Source organism: Rhamphochromis sp. 'chilingali', assembly GCF_963969265.1.
Source record: "Rhamphochromis sp. 'chilingali' genome assembly, chromosome: 5".
NCBI classification, from domain to species: Eukaryota; Metazoa; Chordata; class Actinopteri; order Cichliformes; family Cichlidae; genus Rhamphochromis; species Rhamphochromis sp. 'chilingali'.
Genome location: NC_137932.1, coordinates 32,112,011 through 32,136,650, shown reverse-complemented (window position 1 = coordinate 32,136,650; position 24,640 = coordinate 32,112,011). Strand labels below are relative to the sequence as shown.

Below are 24,640 nucleotides of genomic sequence, written 5' to 3'. Positions count from 1 at the left end.
CACAGGCATTGTTTAGAAGGTTGACACATTTCTTGTCAAACCATTTTATTGCACTCAGACCTTCATCAGACCTGTAATAACAGGCTCCATGGCCCTTCTTCATCAGGTCTTTGTCTGCCATCAGGGGAGCTCCACGGTGCTGTTTGGTCATACAGTACCAATGGACCTGACACCCAAGGAGGTGTGCAAGTTCTGGACCAAGCTGAAACTTGTGAAGAGCTGAGGTTCTTTTATGGGTTTGCACACAGTTTTTTTTACAACTTTGGCCCCTAGAGGTAGCTTCTGTTCTTTTTCACTGAGGGGAGCATTGAAGAATGTAGATCCCCTTTGATACACAGCAAGTCGTGGATGATGCCAGATGAACTTGCTTGGCAGAACAATTTAAAGCCCCACTCATCTGGTTTGTTGGCAATATATTGGTGGAGAGTGCCAGCCTTGTTGGCTTCACACTGTAAAAAAATATTCCGTAGAAAAACAGAAAATGTCCTGGTAATTTTCTGCCAGTACATTTTCTGTTTTTTTACGGAGGTTTGACGGACCTTTCTGTAAATGATAAAACGGAAAATTCTGTAGATTTACAGTATACTCTCTGTACTATTTACGGACATTTCCTTCAGCTATAAAACAGAAAATTCAGTTTATTCACAGTATATTTTCTGTATCATTAACTGATATTTTCCGTTAATAGAAAAATTGAAATTTCTGTTTATATTACTATTTCCAAGCACTTCTTTTCACTGTAACTCATTAAATATAGTTCTTTATATCCTTAAACGTACATTTCTATGCAATTACAACCTAGTACACCATGTACTCAAAAATTCATAAATTAAAACTTAAATTAATTTGTGCTTCGTACACAACAACATTGGTACAATTAATGTTAAATATTCTTTTATTCTCCTTAACTCAAACACTATACTTAAATATAATGACAGCATCCATCTTGTCATAAAACTACTAAACAGCTGATACATGAACAAAATAACTCACAAGCTTTCAAATTTGAGCATTTTTATTTCCTTGAAATCAGGTTGCCCTCATGTAAATGTGTTTATTTACATTCATTCAAGTGGCTACCAAGTGTTTTCTTCAAACAGGACACCTGACAAACAAAAAATGTCATATTTAACGACATGTTCACATTTAATAATATCCAGAGTACCTTTTAGTTAGAATCACTGCCTTGTGGTAGTTTTGCCTCAGCCAAATGGTTAAGGTGTGGTTTACATCCATCTCTGTCCACTTATGATACAGTATACACATGTAGTCAGTTATAGCCAAACACCTTTGATTACTGAATTGCATTCACTTCATTAATGAAGTGAATGTAATTCACATTTGTGTGAACATTTGTCTGAGATTAACTCTTTGGGCTCTTTACCTTACAATATAACATACTTGAGTCAAAATTTGTTGACTGTTTAAGTGGTGCCACATGAATACAACTGAACAGATCTAAAGAAGATGTTCCTGAACTTTGGGTTTATTCGAACAGGACTGATGGATAACCACAGGACTTTTCCCCATATGATAACTACAACACATAATAAATTAAGACAGATTACTGTCCCAAACTTAAAGATAAAAGTGTATTTACGGGACTTGTTTTGTCAGTGAGGAGCAAAGTATAATTAGAAGTGCTTGTTCTGATGAAAAGTTAAAACTGTAAACAGCAGCATAGTGAATAAGGATCTGTGTCCACGAATCCTCAGCAGTGACAACACTTAAACATCATAGTTCAAAATCCTTAATGCACACCTTTTTCTCCACGGTGTTCAAATTCTCTAAGCTGGTTAAGTAGAGGAAAAAGTCTGACATATTTCATGACCATTAAATGTTAGACAAGGCTCTGAAAACGAGGTTACAGTTACAAACAAAAACCTCTGCTTGTGCGCACAGACCCTAAATCACAACAAATAAGACAATAGTAAGACAAATTACTACAAAGTCTTGTTACCGCTCTTCATATAACAGTGTGACAAAGTCCTGAATGCAGCCTGCATGTTAGTACATCAAGGTCCATCTGAGCTTTAAGTAAAATACACTCAGCTTTTCCTTGGATTTTAAGAGTTGCTCAGTTCATACAGGAACTGCAGCAGTCGGAGTTAACGTGTCGCTGTGTTGCTCCTCCGTGTCAGCCATTGAGACTAGTCGCAATTTATTCTGAGGAAAAAAAGAGAAACAACAAGACATTTTTAAAAAGTTTGTATTTTTATAATTTTTTTTTACCTAGAGCATAAACAACATAAACAAAAAAAGGATTAGGGCTGTGCGATATGACGATATATATCAGATTACGATATAAAAATGTCTATCGTTTCATATTATACACTATTCTTTGTTTTGTGGTGTTGCAAAATAAACTGTTTACGGCAATATTTTTTTCATGGTTTTGATGGTCACTGTAGTTGCTATATTATTTCTTAAAGTTCTCTCCTTCTCTTATACTTAAAATAACCACACTATGGACGGACAAGTGACTGTTTTTACGTGTACTTTCATTACCAACAATGAGGATAAAACCATCGTGTGGCTCCACCGTCCGCTTGTTTATTTTCCACATAAACCTTTCACAATAAAGCTCAAGTTTCTGTTGAGACTTTTCAAACTAAACTGAAATGATATACATTATTCTCAAACATAAAATTTCAGAATATGCATCAAACAAATGACCTCAAATAAAAACATCAAGTAACTATAAATGGCGCTTACAGTCACCACGCAGATGAAGGCACAGAGAATACCAGCATGGCCAGCAAGGATGAGGCAGAACCAGAAGGACCAGTCAAAAGAAATCGAGGACCTTATTGTTAAATGAGGGGCTACCTCTGTAGCATGGACATGGTTTGGTTATGAAAAGTCTGACACGCCCCAGAAAACTGTACTATGCAAATTATGCCACAAACTGGTCCCCACCACCACTCGAACACGACAAACCTCTTTAACCACCTACACAAGAATCACATGAAAGAGTTTCGAGAGAGTTTACGAATGAAAAGCAAAAAAGAGTCGTCAGGTGCTCAAAATAATCCTTAGACTCAAACGTTAGAACAGGCTTTTCCTTGCAGCACGCCGTCTAATAAATACTCAGAAAGAAAATGGCGGCCATTTAAACTCATGTCTAAAAATGTATAGTTTCATGCATCGGTCAAAACACTCGACTCCTGGTACACGACGCCCAACTGAAAACATTTCACATAAGTCGAGTTGCCCGAGAATCACAGAATTTACAGAAAATGCACTATTTTGTGATATATATCATTATCAGGAGAGATACGTCTTATATTGGGATATGAGACTTTGGTCATATCACGCAGCCCTACAAAGGATTATAATTCACGTAGAGTTGCATACACATAACACCATTCTGTTGCAACAAAAGCAGTTTATAATTAAAGTAACATACATACCTTGAAAAACTAAATCAACCACAACATTAAACTCACCTTGTGTTTGTAGAGAAGGTGATCAGGGTTTTTCTTCATTTCCTGAGACCAGCTGCTCTGGATCATCACCAGCTTGTATCTTCATCTTTTTTTTCACTCGGGGAAGTCTTTCCTTTTCTTGGCCATTGCTCTGCACTGGAAAACCAAAGTGTGTGATCAAAGGTGAAATAAGGGATATTTTTCCACTGCAGGACTTAAAGTGCTTCAAGTAGTGATAGCTGTTGATCCATTTCTCAAATAATCTGTAAGGATCTGGATTTTTAAGAAAGATACAAATATCTCTGCTTATATTTGGCTAAAAGCTTGATATAGACAAGGCATATAGAGCCCCTGCACACCAGCACTGCGCTTACATTATAGTTCAATCAAGAAATAGTTATTATTGATTTATTATTGAATTTTTTTAGTAATAATTTTTAGTATTTAATCACATTAGCACAGTGGGGTGACAAAAATATTCCACATACAAGAAATGCTGCTCAGCATTTCATAAATTACATTTTCAACAAATGTTGGAGTAAAAACACAGTTACAGGGAAAATGTGTCTGTCTGTAAATATTAACTAAACATTTCTATGTGCTACAAAATAGACATACTGTAATTGTAAATGTGCTGAGGTGAAACTATACTTTCAATAATTTTACCACTACAGTCTGTTAACCACCGAAATAATCTATGCTGGTCAGCTAGCTAAAAGTCTTTACTTTAGCAGCCCAAATCAGAGGCTAACATTAGCATTTGCTAGCGTCAGCCAGGAAGGTCTGAGGCTTAAACTAGGGTTAGTGTAACTTTGCCTGAAACCCTTTAAAGTGTACAGTAGAGCCAACTGTAAAACACAGGTATTGATACAGTACTTATTAGAGTCCTAGAATAATTTCTAGAACCATGAAGTTCTCACTTTCCCAGTTATCCACATCGCTGACTTTTGCTAATTAGCTAGTTAGCAGTCACAGCTGTGTAATACCCAGAGAGACACAGACAGCTAACTATAATATTTATGAAAACTGGTTCAGCCACTGAAGGGCAAAACTGGTGGTATCACAGTAAAAATTATTTTAACATTAATTAAAATAAAGCTTAAGTCATGTTAAACCTAAATAACAATTATTTTAAAAAATGAGTCAGCAAAATATTCCTGACTTGTCTGGAGACAGCCGAAACCAGTTAACAAATAAATTAACAATTCTTTCTAAATAAAAACATGGAGTCTTTTGAAAAACATTATTTTAATAAAACGAAACATGAGTTTTAATACTTACCACAGAAATTTGAAGGCAGTTTCTCCAACTTCAGAATCCAAAATCCAGATGAAGCCTGAAAGAAGCCTAATGGCTGCTCTTGCGCTTACTTTTCCCTCCTTTTCAGGTTCTTTTTCCCACAATGCATTGCAGTAGTTGAGAAATACAGAAAAATACCTGTAAATGACTAATACGGAAAATTCCTTCACGTTTATACAGTAGATTGTACTGTATTTTTACGGATTTTTTTTACAGTATATGAAACCATGACCTCAAACACACTGTGGTTGAAGATGGATGGTATCATGAGTATCATGCCACAGGACCATGTGATTTTTAGCCATATAATTGTTTCGCGTCCATATAGTACTTGTTAAACATGAAATTATAATTTTGACAATTTAGTAATATTAATTTAAAACTACTGTAATTTGGTTAAAAGGGTAATCAGTTGTGATATTTGTGATTTCCACGTGTTATTCTTGATTTTTACAATATTTACTAACATTAACTCAGAAAGTTACAAAAATGAGTTACTGAGGAAATTATTTCAGCATATTCTTGCTGTGCTAACACTTGATGTGATTTATGAATAGCAATGGATAAACAAAATGGGTCTAGTGGCCTGATTTTATGGCAAATAATCAATTTTAGTAACATTTAGGTTATGTTAGCAGTAGCACCATAAAGGAACAAATCAACCGTTTGGTTGAGCACTTTTAAAAAAAAAATCTTAAACATTTAATTTCACTTTTTTAATGCTGTCAAGTGACATACATCTGTTTAGTAAGTCCTCTAACACTATCATATATAAAAAAAAATTATATCTTCCTATCTTAGTTTCATCAAAAAAACTCAAAATATGTTGGATGGTTTTTTGTTTCTGACTTCCTGGTTGGAGAGGTATAAGAAGAGCCAACAGTTTCCATTCACAGTGCCTTCTGGTGGATTCTTTTTTGGCATTACAGATGTAAACCAATTGGTAGAAAAGACTCAACAAGGTATGGCAATTTCAGTGAAAGCCTCAGTTAGATATAGGGACTGAAAATGTGCTCTACCAATTGGTTGAGCAGAACTCTAAAGCTGCTTAATATTGTAAGGTAAAGAAAGAAACCGCAGCAATCACACACACAAGCACTTGGCGACAGTGGGAAGGAAAACTCCCTTTTAATGGGAAGAAACCTTTGGCAGAACGAGGCTCAGGGAGGGACAGTGATCTGCTCTCACTGGTTGGGAGTCAGGGGAGAGACAAGCATTCGGAAAGGGAAAGGATGAATGAAGAAGAAATGGTCAGGGCATCATGCATAGGAAACTCCCAGCAGCAGTTCAGGGTCTCCTGACCCAGCCCCAACTGTAAGCTTTATCAAAAAGGAACGTTTGAAGTTTAATCTTGAAAGTAGGGAGGGTGTTTGTCCACTTATTCCACTTTGGGAGCTTGTTTCATAGTAGGTGTCTGAAGAGTCTGCCTCCCAGTCTACTCTGGTCTTCGGCCTGCTCCACAACTGTTCAACCTACCCAACGTATTTTCCCAGGTGGCTGTAGCTCAGGAGGTAATCCAGTTTTGAGATCCTTCTCAGACGCCTTAACTCCCAGTCACATCCTGGGCCATTTGACCTCCATAAATCACATGATAGGGTGGGGCTAGGTTTCACAGTGGGTTCACCTGAAACCTTGGCTGATTGTGACCCACACCTGCTTTTACACCTTGGTTCGTGTGATTAAGTGGAGGATCAACAGGGGGTTCATGACTCTCTTGGGGACACTCCCATAGGGCTTAAAATCTGGAACTCTCCACCAGTTGCTTTTAGAACTGAAGAAGCTTCTCAGATGAGAGGTGAAATGCTTCAAGGAAACTTAAAGAAGTCCAGACACTTTCCTTTCCAAGCTCAGACCTCAGGATATAGAGCAACTATTAATTGGAAGGTTAGTGGTTTGATCCCTGTCTGTGTCAGACTTCATGCCAAATATCCCAGTAACATAGCAGGCCCTAAAGACACCCATCAGAATTTGAATGCTACATACAAAATACCTAAAAGAACATGCTTGGGTGAATGAAGCATGTTGTAGGTAGAGTAGAAAGCCACTATATAATAACCAGTCCATTTACACTTCAGAAGCACATGCAGAGCTGAGTTAGATTACCCCCAATTATTCACAGATTTAAACTAATACATTGTGTATGAGTGAATGTGCAGGCACACATGTATTCAGGGAATGTATCCTTAAAACGTTTCTCTTTATAACTCTTCTGTCACAGGCAGCACGTTTAGAATTAGTTTTGTATTATCCATATTTTTATTATTTGTTGTTTAGGCAAACTGTGACAGTTGCAAATGTAACAGAGTCATAAATAACATTGTTATAATTACACAAAATGTGTTCTAAACCCCCAAACTTCTCCTTTTATACCTGACTTTTAGGACCTCCAAGCCTGTAGTTGTGTTCATTATCAGTTAGAGCCCCTCCTCATTCTTTTCTTCTTCTTTGGTGCAATACTATAAATACAGTGTACCCCTTTTGCCTCTCCCCTTTTTCTACAATTCCCCTGTGGGAGAGGTGGGTGTCATTTCTTTCCAGCACCTTAAAGCACACATAATTCATATTTAACCACCCTGATGTTTATGATTGCGATTTTAATTCAGTTATTGTCATTATTGAGCCTGTTTTTGTAAGATGTTATAAGTGTGTAGTATGTGTGTGTCATAAATGTGTTTTAGGCGCCATAAATGATAGCATGAATATGTATTCCTTGCTAGCTTGGGAGCTGTGGTGGGTTGAGCTAATCCTCTTCCCCACTGTCTGTATTTGGTCGTAGGAGCTGGAGTGGGCAAATTATTTACTTGGAGGTCTTTCTTTCTTTTACCTTTTTTATCAGGTATGTCAGATTTCATGTTGTTTTTGTTTTATCTTATGTCAAATATGTTACGTGTAAATGCATATTTTATGTTTAATGTAAAAATAAATGCCACCCTTTTTCTACAATTCCCCTGTGGGAGAGGAGCTGGAGTGGGCAAATTATTTACTTGGAGGTCTTTCTTTCTTTTACCTTTTTTATCAGACACAACGCAGAATCACACCGGTTACACTTGGTGCCGCTGACCCGTCACATCGCCAATCCGCGATCCACCCCTCCTCCTTCTGCTGCCGCTGTTTTCCCGCCTCCTCTCTGCAGCTGTGTGCCAGAATCCTGTGCCCTGCGCTTTGACTCACAGGTTTTTATATCGCGTGTGATCGATGCCCCGTAATTTGGCTTGCAGGCATCTCTGTCACGTGTGAACTTAAAGGGCAAATACGTAGGTGATCATTTCTGTCACTGTTTCATATTGTTGCCTCAAATTATACAGGCACGGATTGTAATTTTTTTTCTCTATTGATATTGGCTTTTACAGCCTGTTTTAATTGAGAGGAGAAAACAACATTTTATTTTCTATGGTGTTTTGATTCTTTGATGTTTTTTTTCTTCTCCCCACATTTCATTGTTTTGTGAAGTTTTGCATAATTGTGTGTGGGGGTTAGGCTCGTTTTTTTTTTGCTGTTGAACAGTGATATCTCACTTGGGCCAACATGTTAAGTGAGGAAACTGTGGATAGCGCTTTGCCTGATCTGTTCTCTGCGGGGAGTAATATGACCTTTGGTTTGGGGAGGGGTCATCAGATTGCTCCAAAGTTTTTTGGGAGGGGTAGGCCAGTAGTCCCGGGTATTGGTGCCCACACTGTAGACCAGCCAGTGATGCACTCACCATTAATACCAGCAGCTAGCTCCACACCAGCTGCTTGCGAATGCCAAACACACACCCAGGCTGTCACTAGTGACATGTTGAGCAGCTTGATCACTGACTTAGCAAAGCAAATTGGGGAAAATATCACATCCTCTCTTAACTCTATGCACCAGCCAGCCCCCACCCAGCCACAGTCTCCCCAGAATGTGCCCTCGAGCTGCAATGACCAGTCCCAGCTGAAGGTTGTTGTTCAGTCAGACACCAAAGCTCCACCATACTTCAAGGGTGACAACACAGATCTATTTCCCATCGGTGAATGGGAGGACATGATGAGATGTTATCTGCACAGAATCAGCTGTGACACAGATGAAGAAATGTTTGCCATATTAATGTCTAGACTAACTGGCAAAGCCAGAGATGTGGTCAAGGTGTCACTTCGTTGCCGCCCTGAGTTGAATCGGAATGATCCTATTACTGCTGTGTTTGACATACTGAGGTCTAACTTCAGCGACTTGACATATTCCAGCCTGCCCATGAAAGATTTCTACAGTACTGTGCCACGTCATGGATTACTGGATCCGGTTGAACAAGTCTATTGATGCTGCTGATGAGTGTCTCCGCAGGCGCGGCAAGATGGTAGAGGACCCCAGTAGTGAGGTTGTTTCGATGTTCATTAATCACTGTCCTGACCACAGTCTTACGTTGTCTTTTCAACTGAAGGCCCCTGAGGAGTGGACTGCAGCTGAGGTTCAGAGCCGTCTGGACAACTATGTGAGGAAAATGAGACAGTCTAGTGTTTTGTCTCATAATACAGCAAGTCTGTCCATCCCGCATCAGAGCCCTGTCGCTGTTAACAGCCAGCCCCACTCCAGCGGTGCTCAAGCAGTCCCAGTAACACATGAGCCAGCCTCGTATCCTATGCCCTCTGTTCCCTCTGCAGCCACATGTCAGCCTCTCTCTTCTGATGGCATGGTAAGTGTGCAGCAGCCCTCTGCTTGTCCTCCTTTGACTCTACATGTCATGCCCCCATCTTTGCCAGTTTCTGGCCCTCCTCCAGCTGAGCCAGGTGTTCAACAGATGGTAGCACTGTTTGACAAGGTTCTGTCCATGTGCACTGCATCACTAGCCACTGGTCCTAGGTGCCCACAACCCACAGGTCATTCCCATGGGCACCGCAATGCTCATCGTGCTTCGTGCAGAGTGTGTGGCTCACATGAACACACAACCCATGTGCATTGTAGGCTGTACAAGCTATGCCACAGCTGCTTTGACCCTGGACACATGAGGCGTGAATGCCCACAGTTGCACCAGAAACCAAGCGTTTCAGTCCCTCCTCCCACCGATGCTGCTTTAAACTAGCCAGCCCATGTAACGAGAGGGGTAGCATGGGCAGTGTTGATGAAACCCTCAGAAATGCAACAGACCCAGAAGCCATATATGTTAACTGCTGTAGTAGCCTCTCTGATGAGAAGACTGTTATTATGGGTTCACAAAGAGTTGGCAGGGCTAGTGAGTTGTTTTACACTCCAGTGTCGGTCAGTGGCCGGTGTTCCCTGACAAGCATGCTTGATTCAGGAAGTATGTCATGCACACTAAGTGAAGAGGCTGATAGCAAGCTAAGAGCCGCTGGTGTTGCTCTGATTCCGCAGCATATCCCTGAAAATGTGGTGCTGGTTGGTTGCGGTGGCCTTCTCACACAACCGAAATGCATCTATGATTTGGACATTGAAGTATATGGGACTAGGTTTCTTGTACCAACATTTGTGGTTCCTGGGCAAAAAGATGAGCTCATCGTGGGGAGCAATGTGATCCGGCCCATCATTCAGAAGATGAAGGCTGATACAAAGTACTGGGAGCTTATTAACTCCAATTACACTGGCACTGATTGTGAAGACTTCCTGCAGTTGCTGAGCTGTATCTCACGGTGGTCTGCTCCTGTGTTGCCAGATAAAGTAGGTACAGTCAGGTTGCGGAAGAGTGTCACTCTCCTGCCACAAAAAGAATATGTAGTTTGGGGAAAGCTGCCACCTTCTGCCCTCGTGTCTCCAGGAAGTACTGTCGTTGTGGAACCCACGTCAGCCCGTTCCACTCCAAAGAACATAATGGTGGGGCGCATTATAACACCCATGTGGGGAGATCGTTGGGTCCCTATGAAAGTCCTTAACCCAACAGAGAGCCCTGTGACACTTCGTCGCAATGCTAAGATTGCGGATGTCTTTCCTTGTATTGCTGTGGAGGACCTGCCCATCACTCAAGGTCTCTGCGAGACTCTGACTGACCAGCATACCAGTTTTCCCCCCTCATCAGACTCTGTGCCTGACTCTGCACAGCTACTCAAAGATGCTGGGTTGGCTGACATTGATATTGAGGGCTGTGAAGTGTCAGATGGGTGGAAGAGGAAATTGGTGGAGCTTGTGTTGACTTACCAAGATGTGTTCTCTAGAGACAAACTGGACTGTGGTGAGGTGAAAGACTTTGTCCATCGTATCCACCTCACTGACGACCGCCCTTTCAGGCTTCCCTATCGCAGAGTACCCCCGGCTCACTATCACAAGTTGCGAGAGGTGCTGTCAGACATGGAGATGAAAGGCATCATCAGTAAGTCCACCAGCGAATACGCCTCGCCACTGGTAATGGTTTGGAAGAAGTCAGGTGACTTGAGGATATGCACTGACTTCCGCTGGCTCAATGCCAAAACCATTAAGGATGCTCACCCACTGCCCCATCAGGCTGACTGTCTTGCTGCCCTTGGTGGGAATGCTTTCTTCAGCACCATGGACCTCACATCTGGGTTCTACAACGTTCCCCTCCATGAGTCTGACAGACGGTACACTGCTTTCACTACACCTCTTGGCCTGTATGAGTACAACAGACTTCCCCAGGGTCTATGCAACAGCCCAGCATCTTTCATGCGGATGATGCTCAGCATCTTTGGTGATTTGAACTTTTCCAGCCTCCTGTGTTATCTTGATGACCTGCTGGTGTTTGCGCCTTCAGAAGAGGAGGCCCTAAGACGTCTTGAGATTGTTTTCTCTCGCCTGAGGACCAGCAATCTGAAGCTGGCGCAGAAAAAATGTCACTTTCTCAGACGCTCTGTGAGGTTTTTGGGTCATGTCGTGGATGCTGGTGGTGTCTCGGTTGATCAGGATAAAGTGAGGGTTATCGCCAATTTTCGGAAGACTGACCTTATGGATGGTGACGGTTGCACCCCTTCTCAGAGGAAAGTGAGATCCTTCCTTGGCATGGTGATGTTTTACCAGCATTTTATTCCAGGGTGCTCTCGTATTGCGAAGCCACTCTTTGCTCTAACTGCCGGTCAGAAGAGGACTAAAGGCTGCCATGGGAGTCGGAAACCTGGAACTTTTCGCAAGCTCACCCCTCAAGATTGGACTCCTGCTTGTGAGAAAGCATTTGAGGGACTCAAAGGTGCACTCCTCAGCTGTGCGGTGCTGGCACATCCTGATTTTGAGAGGCCATTCATCCTTTCAACTGACGCTTCCATGGATGGGCTGGGTGCTGTCTTATCCCAGGTGCCAGCTGGTGAGGAGAGAGCAAGACCTATAGCCTTTGCTAGTAAGTCTCTCAGCCGCAGTCAGGCCAAATACCCAGCACACCGGCTCGAATTTTTGGCTCTGAAGTGGGCTGTGTGCGATAAGTTCAGCCACTGGCTCAAGGGTCATCGGTTCACTGTCTGGACTGATAACAATCCTCTCACATACATTCTGACTAAGCCAAAGCTGGATGCCTGTGAACAGCGTTGGGTCTCTAAGCTTGCACCATACTGCTTTGAGATCAAATATGTTCCTGGAAAGCTGAACATTGTGGCAGACACCCTGAGCAGGGAACCGTTTGTGAGGCCGTTGGCCCAGCGGCTCCTGTCGGAGCCCTACTTTGAGCTGCTAGAGCAAGTCAGTGGTGTGAAAGATGCCAGTGTCCAAGATGCCTTCCGTTTGACCTGTCAACCTCAATCGATACGCAGTGCTCCACCCTCTGCTGTGCTTGATGTGTCTCTGTCAACTGATGACGTGTCTTCTCTCATGTCTTCGCTCTGTGAGTGGGAGTCTGCTTCTCGCCAGCGTGCAACATCCCTCGCTGGTCACCTAACCTCCATCAGTCCACCTGACTGTGATGTTACTCATGCGCTGTCCCGTGCTGATCTCCTGTCTCATCAAACAGGGGATCCTGTGATCTCCGGAGTAGCCCGCTATGTTGAGCGTAAGCGCAGACCCTCCAGACGTGAGCGCTGTCATGAGAACCAACATACGTTGCGGCTCCTGAAACAATGGGATAAGCTCACATTCCTCAATGGTGTCCTCTACAGAGTCGTGAGGGACCCACTGACCAAACACTGAGATTCCAGTTTGTGGTACCTGACTCCCTAAAACAAGTGGTGCTGTCTGGCATACACGACAATGCTGGTCATCAAGGTCAACCTCGCACACTCTCCTTGGCTCGTCAGCGTTTTTTCTGGTATGATATGGAGAAGGATGTGCGCGGTCATGTGAGAAATTGCCGCAGGTGTGTTCTCAGCAAGACCCCAGAGCCAGCAGCTAGGGCCCCGTTGGAAAGCATTAAGACCTGTGCTCCACTGGAACTTGTGTGCATTGACTTCTGGTCAGCTGAGGACAGCAACAACAAGTCTGTGGATGTCCTTGTGATTACTGACCACTTCACAAAATTAGCACATGCATTCCAATGCCAGGATCAGACAGCTAAGAGAGTCGCTAAAAAGCTCTGGGATGGATTCTTCTGTGTGTATGGCTTCCCTCAGCGCATTCACTCTGACCAGGGAGCTAGTTTTGAGAGTGAGCTGCTTGCAGAGCTTCTGGTTTTGGGTGGCGTTGCCAGATCCCACACTTCACCATACCACCCCATGGGTAATGGTACCACATAGAGATATAATCGCACCCTTGGAAACATGTTACGGTCCCTCCCCCCCAGATGTAAGCAGAAATGGCCGCAGATGATACAGTCCATGACGTTTGTGTATAACTGTACGGCACACGAGACCACCGGCTTTGCGCCATTCTACCTGATGTTTGGGAGGGTGCCAAGGTTGCCAGTTGACCTCATGTTTCGGGATGTCCTTCATGATGACACCATTTGTGACTATGATACCTATGTCAAGTCACTGATGGATGACCTGCGCTCTGCCATGCTCCGAGCCCAGGAACACAGCACAATGGAGCAGAGACACCAGTCTGACCAGTACAACAGAAAAGTGAAGGGTCTGCCTCTTTCACTAGGGGACCAGGTGTTGTTGGCAAACAAGGGAGTCAGAGGAAAAAGGAAGCTCTCTGACAAATGGGAACCTGTTGTGTACACGGTAGTTGACTTGGATCCTGCTCTTCACATCTGCCGTATCAGAGACAAAGAAGGTCATGAGCGTGTGGTGCATCGCAACCTGCTCCTTCAAGTTAACTTTTTGCCCTTGGACACAACACTGAATGACGATGCTGCACATCCTGCTGTGAGCGTTGTCAGTGGCCCCGCTGAGTCTGACCTGGATGGGTCTGTGACATCTTTTGGGGGCACAGGAGCTGTACCTCCTGCCACCTGGACTGTGGATTCCGTCTCCAGCATTGGCGAGTGTGATGACCGCACACTATCATGGATCCATCAGCAATCTGCCGCTGACCCGGTCGAAGATGGCGTTCATGGGACCCCTCCCATAATGGGTGTTTCTGATCTTGGTGGGCTGGCTGGTGATGGAGCCTCCCCAGGCTCCCCTGCTGCTTTCCCGTCCCACACTTTTCATTCTCTTGAACCCAAAAATGTGGACGTGGATCAAGGACTTACCACACGTTTTGGTAGAATCATTAAACCAGTTCGTCGCTTGATTGAATCAATGGCTCAACTTGAAACACTCCTTGGTGTTGAACCTGTTCAAGCAGCGGTTATTGATGTGTGAATTTGCTTATTTCTGTATGTTTTTCATTGCTATTGTTTTTGGAAAAGAATAATACAGGCACAGAGTTCATTGTATTTTGTCAGTCTGTGCAGTCTGATAGTGACGCCAATAGATATTATGGCCTGTTTTGTGTGGTGTAAATGGCACCTCATTTTGTCTATAGAAAGTCCTGGGATCTTGCTAGGCGCCGAGCAGGTCTCAGGTCTCTTATCCTCCTTGGAGGAAGCTATGTTGCTGATCTAATTCATTGTATATGCGATGTGAATTTGTTTGAGGCCACTGTATCTGTTATTGTGGGTTTATATTTTTTTTTTGGTGTACCCTTTAGGATTTTGTGTAATTCTTGGGGGGTGAATGTAACAGAGTCATAAATAACATTGTTATAATTACACAAAATGTGTTCTAAACCCCCAAACTTCTCCTTTTATACCTGACTTTTAGGACCTCCAAGCCTGTAGTTGTGTTCATTATCAGTTAGAGCCCCTCCTCATTCTTTTCTTCTTCTTTGGTGCAATACTATAAATACAGTGTACCCCTTTTGCCTCTCCCCTTTTTCTACAATTCCCCTGTGGGAGAGGTGGGTGTCATTTCTTTCCAGCACCTTAAAGCACACATAATTCATATTTAACCACCCTGATGTTTATGATTGCGATTTTAATTCAGTTATTGTCATTATTGAGCCTGTTTTTGTAAGATGTTATAAGTGTGTAGTATGTGTGTGTCATAAATGTGTTTTAGGCGCCATAAATGATAGCATGAATATGTATTCCTTGCTAGCTTGGGAGCTGTGGTGGGTTGAGCTAATCCTCTTCCCCACTGTCTGTATTTGGTCGTAGGAGCTGGAGTGGGCAAATTATTTACTTGGAGGTCTTTCTTTCTTTTACCTTTTTTATCAGGTATGTCAGATTTCATGTTGTTTTTGTTTTATCTTATGTCAAATATGTTACGTGTAAATGCATATTTTATGTTTAATGTAAAAATAAATGCCACCCTTTTTCTACAATTCCCCTGTGGGAGAGGAGCTGGAGTGGGCAAATTATTTACTTGGAGGTCTTTCTTTCTTTTACCTTTTTTATCAGACACAACGCAGAATCACACCGGTTACACAAACATCAACACTTTGTAGTGTACCAACACTGTGGGTGTCTTTCTGTTCTTGTAGATTTAGCTCAGAGCATAGGGCACTGTCAGAAATCTGTTTTTGACCGTACTGGGTCTCCTGTTTTGCAGTAATAAGAAGACCAATTTGTAAGAAAAGTGAAAAAATGCAAGTAAATAATATATTTTGGCATTATTATTTATCTAGTCAGAACAGATCTTAGGCTACGTTCACACTGCAGGCGAAAGCGCATCAAATCCGATTTTTTTGACCCTATGCGACCCATATCCGATCATGCTATGACAGTGTGAACGGCGCAAATCCGATATTTTCAAATCCGATCTGGGTCACTTTCGTATGTGGTACTGAATCCGATACATATCCGATGTTTTAGAAAGCGACTGCTGTGTGAACGGTCAAGTCGCATTAAATCCGCCTTTTACGTCACCGACACAAGACTGAAGCCAATTATCAGCGCCGGAGAAGCACCCGATAAGACATCGCGAACGCTTCCTGGCCATCCAGCGTAGATGTCAGTGAAACTGTTGGGAAGACAACGTAAACATTTTATTTGTACTGTTTAATCTGCAGATTCTGACAGAAATCTGCAGCTATCCTTTGAAGCACCGCCCCTCTCTTAAACAGCAATAAGGATCATTATTAGGTTATTTACATTATTATGTAAATAACAAAACAACTTAAAGCAAAAATTGGGAAACGTGAAGTCCGAAGTCTTTATATTAAGGGCCATCAGTCAAACAATACTGTTGCTCTGGGTCTAAACAGAGCGCCTTGTGTGTGACATCTTTTGCGCATGCGGGCCGCTTTGAGCGTTCACACTAGAGCACGTTTGCTGTCGCATTTTATTTGTAGTGTGAACGAGCAGTAAAAAAAATCGGATTTGATCAAAAAATCGGAATTGAGCATTAAGACCTGCAGTGTGAACGTAGCCTTTCGTATGTGGTACTGAATCCGATACATATCCGATGTTTTAGAAAGCGACTGCTGTTTGAACGGTCAAGTCGCATTAAATCCGCCTTTTACGTCACCGACACAAGACTGAAGCCAATTATCAGCGCCAGAGAAGCGCCCGAGAAGACATCGCGAACGCTTCCTGGCCATCCAGTGTAGATGTCAGTGAAACTGTTGGGAAGACAACGTAAACATTTTATTTGTACTGTATAATCTGCAGATTCTGACAGAAATCTACAGCTATCCTTTGAAGCACCGCTCCTCTCTTAAACGGCGATAAGTATCATTATTAGGTTATCTACATTATTATGTAAATAACAAAATAACTTAAAGCAAAAATTGGGAAACGTGAAGTCCGAAGTCTTTATATTAAGGGCCATCAGTCAAACAATATTGTTGCTCTGGGTCTAAACAGAGCGCGTTCTGTGTGACATCTTCTTTTGCGCATGCGGGCCGCTTTGAGCGTTCACACTAGAGAGCGTTTGCTGTCGCATTTTATTTGTAGTGTGAACGAGCAGACAAAAAAATCGGATTTGATCAAAAAATCGGAATTGAGCATTAAGACCTGCAGTGTGAACGTAGCCTTAGTTTATAAAAGCACAGTATATAACATATGGCAATACTTTATAATTTAGTTCCTTTTTTTCCATTTTGACAGACAACACATTTTCATATAAACTCCATCTATTCAGTAACTCACAGAAACAAAGATAAATCCATACATAAACTGTAAGTGATAGCATGGATGCCCTTGTTATGATCAACCTGCTTTTAAAGCTCATTATCAAATATCTGCATATGATTTGTGACCCCTGCCAGCATGAGATCTTTAACTGTGATGAAAACCACGAAGAACCCTTGTGGCTATGGTTATTAAAATATTTCAATTACCTTGCTTATATAGTGCTTCATTACTGTGTGATCTCGTAACTCAATTACATAGAGATGAATACAAGTTTTTAATTAGTTTTTTTTGCTGCTGCCTTGAAGATAAAGCATGCAGCTGAAAATGTTCTTATGACCGATGTGTTCCCACAAGTGCTTTAAGTGATATTTCTTTTACATTAATAAAGATTCTTCAACAGTCATGTGATATCATGCGAATGAATCTGATGATCTAAATGAGTCTATTAATAAATTCTGTCATGTATTTTACTAAAAAAGGGTGTCAGTTTTTTATAAGAATACGCTTAAAATTATCCTGACTTTGAATGTCAAAAGTTGGTTCTCACAAGGACACAAATAAAGCAAGAACACACACACACACACACACACACACACACACACACACACACACACACACACACACACACACAGACACTATGTAGACCAGACAGTGAAACATGGATAGGTGCCATAATGTCTAGATGCCACTTTTCTCTGTGCTCTGTGACTCTGCAGAGCTTGCAGCTCCAGGAGTTTCGCACCCTTTTTTCACCGTCTGCTACGGCTGAGGCTGTGTTCCCACACCATCACACTGGCAAGTCTTTCATATGCTGCATAGTTTCATCTGCCTGCTTCAGAGCTCAGAGAGAGTCTTGAAATCAGTAGTATATAAATTGTGAACCTACAAATCAGATTTTAAAGCCCACTGGAAGAAAGGCCACAGACTGCTGGACTAATTCTCTTTGACTGGCACCTTGTTCTTATATAACAGTGTACAGCAGAGGCTTTTATAGTGAAGTTTGTACTGTTTAAGAGCTGAAAACAAAGCAGTCAGACTTGAGGAGGATTGGGCATTGCCTAGAAATTGAGATGACAGAGTGTTCAGGTAAGTGGCACCCAGCAGGATAAAACCAGTTTGACTACTTTTCAAATGGCTTTATCTGTCTTACAGTCCCCCCCCCCCAAGTTTAGATCAGCTTTCAAGTCTAATTAGAGAAAAGATTCACCTTAGTCAGTTAAGTTATTTGAAATGATAATCAGATGTCTTTTTTCTTTTTACAGCTGAAAAGCAGCTCTTTGTGTGGAAGTGTCACTGTGGGCACTTGGTTTTTGCTGCTCTGCCTTCTTTTGAAGTTTGAAGGGATTGTCTTTGCACACAGTAGGATTATAAATGGGATTAGCTGCATTTTTGATTGTCTGCATACCTTTTTATTTTTCACAATAATTCTTTTTGGAATAGATTTACAGGTTTCTATTTGAAATGACACTCTGGCACATCCCTGTTATTCATGCACACCTTCTTTTAATCACCTGTATTGAAATGCTTCTCTCTGAAGTTTGTTTTCTACTCAGTGGTTTTCTTTTGATGAAAATAATGAATCCTGCCTCAGTGTTATGTTCACAGTTTTAATATAAAATGATAAAATATAAAATTTGTAAGTATATACTTTTCAAAAAACAATTACTAAATACGATTAAGAACAGAGTGTTTCTACTTATGAGGGCAAATGAGGCAAAGCATCAGACTTTAGTTGTCAACAGGTTTTAAGAGGTTATCTGGTTTTGAGATAAACGGTGTTATTTCTTATGGATTTTTATGTGCTGAATCCAAATATGAGAAATAAAAAGCTGACTGACTACTGTTTCCACAATAACTATATATATTAGGGGTGCAACGATATATAAAATTCACGGTTCGGTTCGATACTTTGGTGTCACGGTTCGATATTTCTTCGATTCAAAAAAAAGTTCATGCCTTTTTAATTTGTCATTTATTAAAATTATAAATATATATTTTAACTCAAAAGTACAGTTTTTAAATTTAATGTTGCTGAAACAACAAAGTAATAAAAAAATAAATCTATCTGATCGACAAATCACTCATCTTTAGAAAAGAGAGTTTATTACAGAGAAATGTCTCTTTCCAAAATAAAAGCTATACTATACGCTTCTTCTGGGCTATATTCTCAGCAGCATATTAAACATATCAGGTCCCCATAAGGAGAATCATGTGCTAATGGCTGTCTAAATGACTCGGGTAAAGTTTGTAGCATGCGTGCTTGTTGTTTTTGTCTGCTTCCACTTGTCTTTGCACTAGGATGATGTCGGAGTACATGTGCAGTCATATTCGTTGTGTTCCCACTAGTGCTGTCAGCGTTAATCTCGCTGAAATGACGTTAACGCCACAACACAGCAAATCTCCGTTAACAAGCTACCGCGGATCGCCCCGTGCGTGGGGCTGGACAGCCAACACGTTAACGAGCAAACTGCGCTAACGCACTAGTTCCCACCAATGTAATAGAGCATTGCGTGGCACATCCAACATACTGTTTTACTTTTGTCCATGACGCGCTTACCTTCAGGGTCATACGTCACATGAAAACCAAAATAGTTCCAAACACCAGATCTGAATGAGGGTGGGGGAGGTTCAATTTGCCATGTTGCAACGAGAGCTTAACTTCTGTCTGCTAGCTTGCCCTGCGCTCAGTGAATCTGCGTTCGACTACTCCGCCTAGAATGCACTGTCGAGCGCAGATCCACTGAGCGCTCAACACAGACAGCATCGACAGAAGGAAAGTTGATAAAATAAATTAAAAATTTTGTATTGTTCGATACACATGCGTACCGAACCGAAAGCACTGTATCGAACGGTTCAATATCAATACGAGTATCGCTGCACCCCATATATATATATAATATATATATATATATATATATATATATACATATATACATATATACATACATATACATACATACACATATATATATACATACATATATATATATATATACATACATACACATATATATATATATACATACATACACATATATATATATATACATACATACACATATATATATATACATACATACACATATATATATATACATACATACACATATATATATATACATACATACACATATATATATATACATACATACACATATATATATACATACATACACATATATATATACATACATACACATATATATATACATACATACACATATATATATATATATATATATATATATATATATATATATATATATATATATATATATATATATATATATATATATATATATGAACATTTTACACATGTGCATTTCTAGCTCAACCTGCCAGACCTGTTCCAGATGTTGTGTATAGGTGTGATATAGTAACTGTATGAACGACAAATCGGATGAATACTGGATGAAAAGCACATACAATAATTTCTGTTATTATACCACAAGTCAGGAACCAGGAATTTATTTTTGTAATTTTATTGTTTCAAGAGCTTTTGTAGCATATTATCACAGCTAGAATCAACCAACAATTTTAAGCATAGTTTTCATTTCAAGCAGAGATGGGAGAAGTGCAGCCATTACATATATGCTCTGGTAAAAGTTAAAGTTCAACTGACCTAGTTAGTATTGATTAAAACAAATGCGACCTTAAACCTACATGGGAGCCAACGGCCTTGTAACTGCTAAGAGTGTAGTGGTGAAAATATTGTTTCTAATAACTAAGTTTAAATTTAAAATAATATTTTTCTGTACGATTCTAAAGGAAGGATGGAGCACTTAGCATGGCTGATACTAGCAATGCTATGGATGGTGCAGGCAATAGATTCCTGCCCTGATGTCTGCAAATGCTCCAGGAAGTCTGGCCCAGAAAAATCAGATGTCAACTGCCATAAGCGGGGGCTTCGAGCTTTTCCTTCCAAATTGCCTTCTGATGCTTGGATTGTTAAACTAGGTGTGTACATTTTAATCAAATCCTCTCTAAGATCCTTTTGACATTCAAGGAATGCATTAATCTATCTAACATTTAAGGAAACATAATGGGACCTGATTTCATCAATAACTGACTTCTTAATTGCTGCCAAAAGGTGAGAATGGTATTACCAACCTGAAGGCAAATACTCTGAGATCAATTCCAAAGATCGAGAGCGTCAATCTGGAGAGAAATGCCATAAAATCCATCCATCCCCAGGCCTTCTCCGGTGCAAAGCAATTGATGCTTCTCAATCTTTATGGCAACCACATATCCATTCTTCCACCAAGGGGGTTTCAGGTAAAGATTTTTGGAGAGGAGCACACTTTTCAGCATTAATATTACAGTAATTTGACAAAAAAAAAACAACAACAACTGTTTTCTATGTCTGAAGGACCTCCTAAACCTCCGCTTCCTCATGTTGGGACAGAACCAGATTGGCATCCTGAAACCTGAGATTTTTGCTGGCATGAGAAACCTGTCAGAGTTGGACCTTACTCTCAATGCACTGACAGTCCTCCCACCGAATGCGTTCAAACCTCTGATTGCTCTCAAAGTTTTGGATCTTTCCCTCAACCGCATCCAGAAGATTTCTCCCAAGGCCTTCAGTGGACTGAGGCAGCTCTTGTTCCTCAACTTGGACAACAACAGGTCACAATGACATGTGCCATGCTATTATACATCTAGTAGTTACCTTTTCCAGTGCAGGTATTATCAGTGAGAAACAAACTTCACTTCCGTGTGTTGTTATGAGATATTTCTGATCAGAGTATCATTACGATTTACTTGGTCTTAAATAGCCTTAGGATCTGGAACCTCAAAACTGAAGTGAGAACAAAAAAATATTAGTTCAGCTGCTCCAATAAACAATATCGCAACTACTGCTAATAGTAAGCTAGAACTGAAGAATTAGTTACTACTAAGGCAAAGGAACCAAGCAGATGTTTTGATGTTGAACTGTTGGCTGGCTGGTTTTCTCTACATCATGGTTGAAAATATTTCCAAAATGAATGTTGAACCAACGGTGCAGAAATTATAAAAGAGATAATCTTCTGTTATCTCTTTAATGATTAGACCAAAAAAGGTTTCTTGATTAAAGAATGACAAGGAAAGAATACATAATCTCATGCTTTTGGGTTAGCACTTATCCTACTAGCTTAAATGGCTTCATGTGTGAATATAAGCATTCTTGAGTTTATGATACCTACATTACAGACAGAGGGGGAATAACTGTAAGAGTCCAAAACATAAAAATAAAACATACCAATTTTTACTGATATATCACAGAGAGTGTTGAATTATGGTTTATGTGTAGGGATGATGTTGCTAGGGTATCAAATATTAGATATTAGATATACTGGTGACTTTGATTTCCAAAAGGGTTTTGAATTCAATGGTTTCACAGTGTACTTTTACTTCTGAAGAGATTCTAACTGTCCCCCCATATCCAGTCTGAAGACCATTCCTTCTGGGGCATTCAAGCCCCTGCAATCTCTGGAGATGTTGGTTCTAGACAACAACCTACTATCTACCCTGACGTTAACAGCTTTGGATGGCCTGAGCAACTTGCAGGTAGCATGTTTTTCTGGTATACATAAAAACAAAAGAAAAATCAAAGACTCAGTTTCATTTTTTTAAACATATAGTATATAGCAGTTAGATGTCTTACCCAGCAGACCCTGATCTGACTAATTCTTGCACATAATAGCTAGTGTGATAACACTTCTAACTTAAATTGCAAAAACCTGCTCTATTTCCTCGAGCAATAATTATGAACATGCTAAACACTGAACCAGGAACTCTACCTGAGGAACAACGAGTTGGAGCTTCTGCCCTCTGATGTGTTCATCAACCTGCCCAAGCTTTCACAGCTGGCACTCAGCGGAAACCGCCTGAAGACAGTGGATGGAAACATGTTCACCCATATGCCTGGTAAGATAACTGCCAGCATGCCCTTTCCCTGTCCTATTTTCCCAGGAACAAGTATTGGCGGCAGGATGCTGTTGTCGTGATAATCATTTTTTCTGATCTGTGTTAGTTCTAAAGAAGTTGTACCTCCATGACAACCCTTGGCAGTGTGACTGTAACATTAGCCCACTGGTGCGGTGGATGGGTGACACCAAGGCCACGCTTTCACCACGGCACAGCCCAAAGTGCGTGACTCCTCAAGAGCTCAGAAATAAGAGCCTCAGCAGCCTGCAAATTGATAAACTGCTCTGTCACACTTAACAGTATAGATGAGGATCACAGCGTGGGCTGGGACTCATAGAGATTTTTTTTTTTGAGTAGACTGGGTGGCAGAATAACCCTCTATGATATTTTTAAACTGCAATATATTACTGTCTTTCTCTAAAATATTGTATCATGTTTGCTTTAAATGGCTAAAAATCTAGAATAAAATGCCACACTTTTAAACTAAGACTGCGATGCTTTGTTTTATAATAACATAATATAATAATAATATTACTCTTTATTTAGGTTTCTCACAAAAGTGGTGTTGGATGTTTTCCAATTTGGGTAAATGGTAAATTTTCCACTCAAAGCCCTTTATGAAACTTGCCTCATTCACACAACCACTTTTAACTATGCTTTTTCTACATAAGCGCTTTCTATCTAACATTAACACACATTCACAAACCGATGGAGAGCAACTTGGGGTTAGTGTTTTGCCCCAAAATTATTTGACATGCAGACTGGAAAACCCAGGGATTAGAAGATCGCCTGCCCTGCCTGGCAAAATAACTGCCAGCCTGCCTGGTTTACCTCCTGAGCCACAGCCACCCTCAACTTTGACCCTTACTTCTTTTTTTTTTTTGCTTTATCATGGTCTCTTTAATAGCAGGTAAAAACCTTAAAATCACTAAACCTGTAGGTATAAGCTATTTGTGGGACGGAAAGATTTGCATTATCAGTGCTATTTCCACATGCAACGAATAAGTACTAACCCTTATCACCGGTTGTGAGATTAACATTATAATTCCATATTGCTTGTCTTAAAAAGACTTTGCAGGTTTGAAAAGTGATGGATTACGTATAAAGAGATTACATTAATCACATTCCAGGGAATGGTTTCTCTAATCTGTTACAGTTTATGTAAATAAAAAGGAAAAAAAAGGCATTTGGATAGACACTGCTAGGATTCTGTATAGCTTAATGTAATAGTGAAGACAGCTGTAGATAATGAGAAGTTATTGGATTTGTAATCTCGTCTTCATTTTAATGTGCATCAGCACATTAAAACAGCACATAGAGACCCCAAGTCTTCTTGTTTAGGCTTTTGCCCAATTACCCGGTTGCAAAGATTTGTTGCTTGTGCAGCCTAAAAAGCACCATATCCATATCCTTGGACTGGATGACACTGAACCCCAAAACTATGCAAACTCTAAGACCATGAAACTCAGTCCGTTTGTACTGTTGCATCATATTTTCAATTTCAATAAATGTGTGTGTGCCAAGTTTTATGCTCGATCTTTAATATGAAGATAGTCATTTGTTTGCATGTAATGTCCTCATTCATTGTGAACATATATTGACACTATACATAATGTTTTTCTGAAGTTATGCCAGTTTTCATATGGTGAAACATCCTGCA

General features: G+C 40.7%; 1 protein-coding gene and 1 long non-coding RNA gene across 2 annotated transcripts; one reads left to right on the top strand and one right to left on the bottom strand.

Moving 5' to 3' along the window:
* Positions 1–820: 820 nt before the first annotated feature.
* Positions 821–4,860, bottom strand: LOC308397357. Its single transcript, XR_013971731.1, has 3 exons — positions 4,710–4,860; positions 3,450–3,584; positions 821–2,166 (listed from the first exon to the last, which is right to left on the bottom strand). It is a non-coding gene; the product is annotated as an uncharacterized lncRNA (long non-coding RNA).
* Positions 4,861–17,954: 13,094 nt separating this feature from the next.
* On the top strand, positions 17,955–23,357 carry LOC308396896 (uncharacterized protein). Its single transcript, XM_080882527.1, has 7 exons — positions 17,955–18,159; positions 20,842–21,030; positions 21,164–21,348; positions 21,443–21,699; positions 22,500–22,620; positions 22,845–22,980; positions 23,087–23,357. Exons 1-7 carry the CDS (start codon positions 18,144–18,146, stop codon positions 23,275–23,277), a joined length of 1,095 nt encoding a protein of 364 aa, XP_080738653.1. The 5' UTR covers positions 17,955–18,143; the 3' UTR covers positions 23,278–23,357.
* Positions 23,358–24,640: the final 1,283 nt, after the last annotated feature.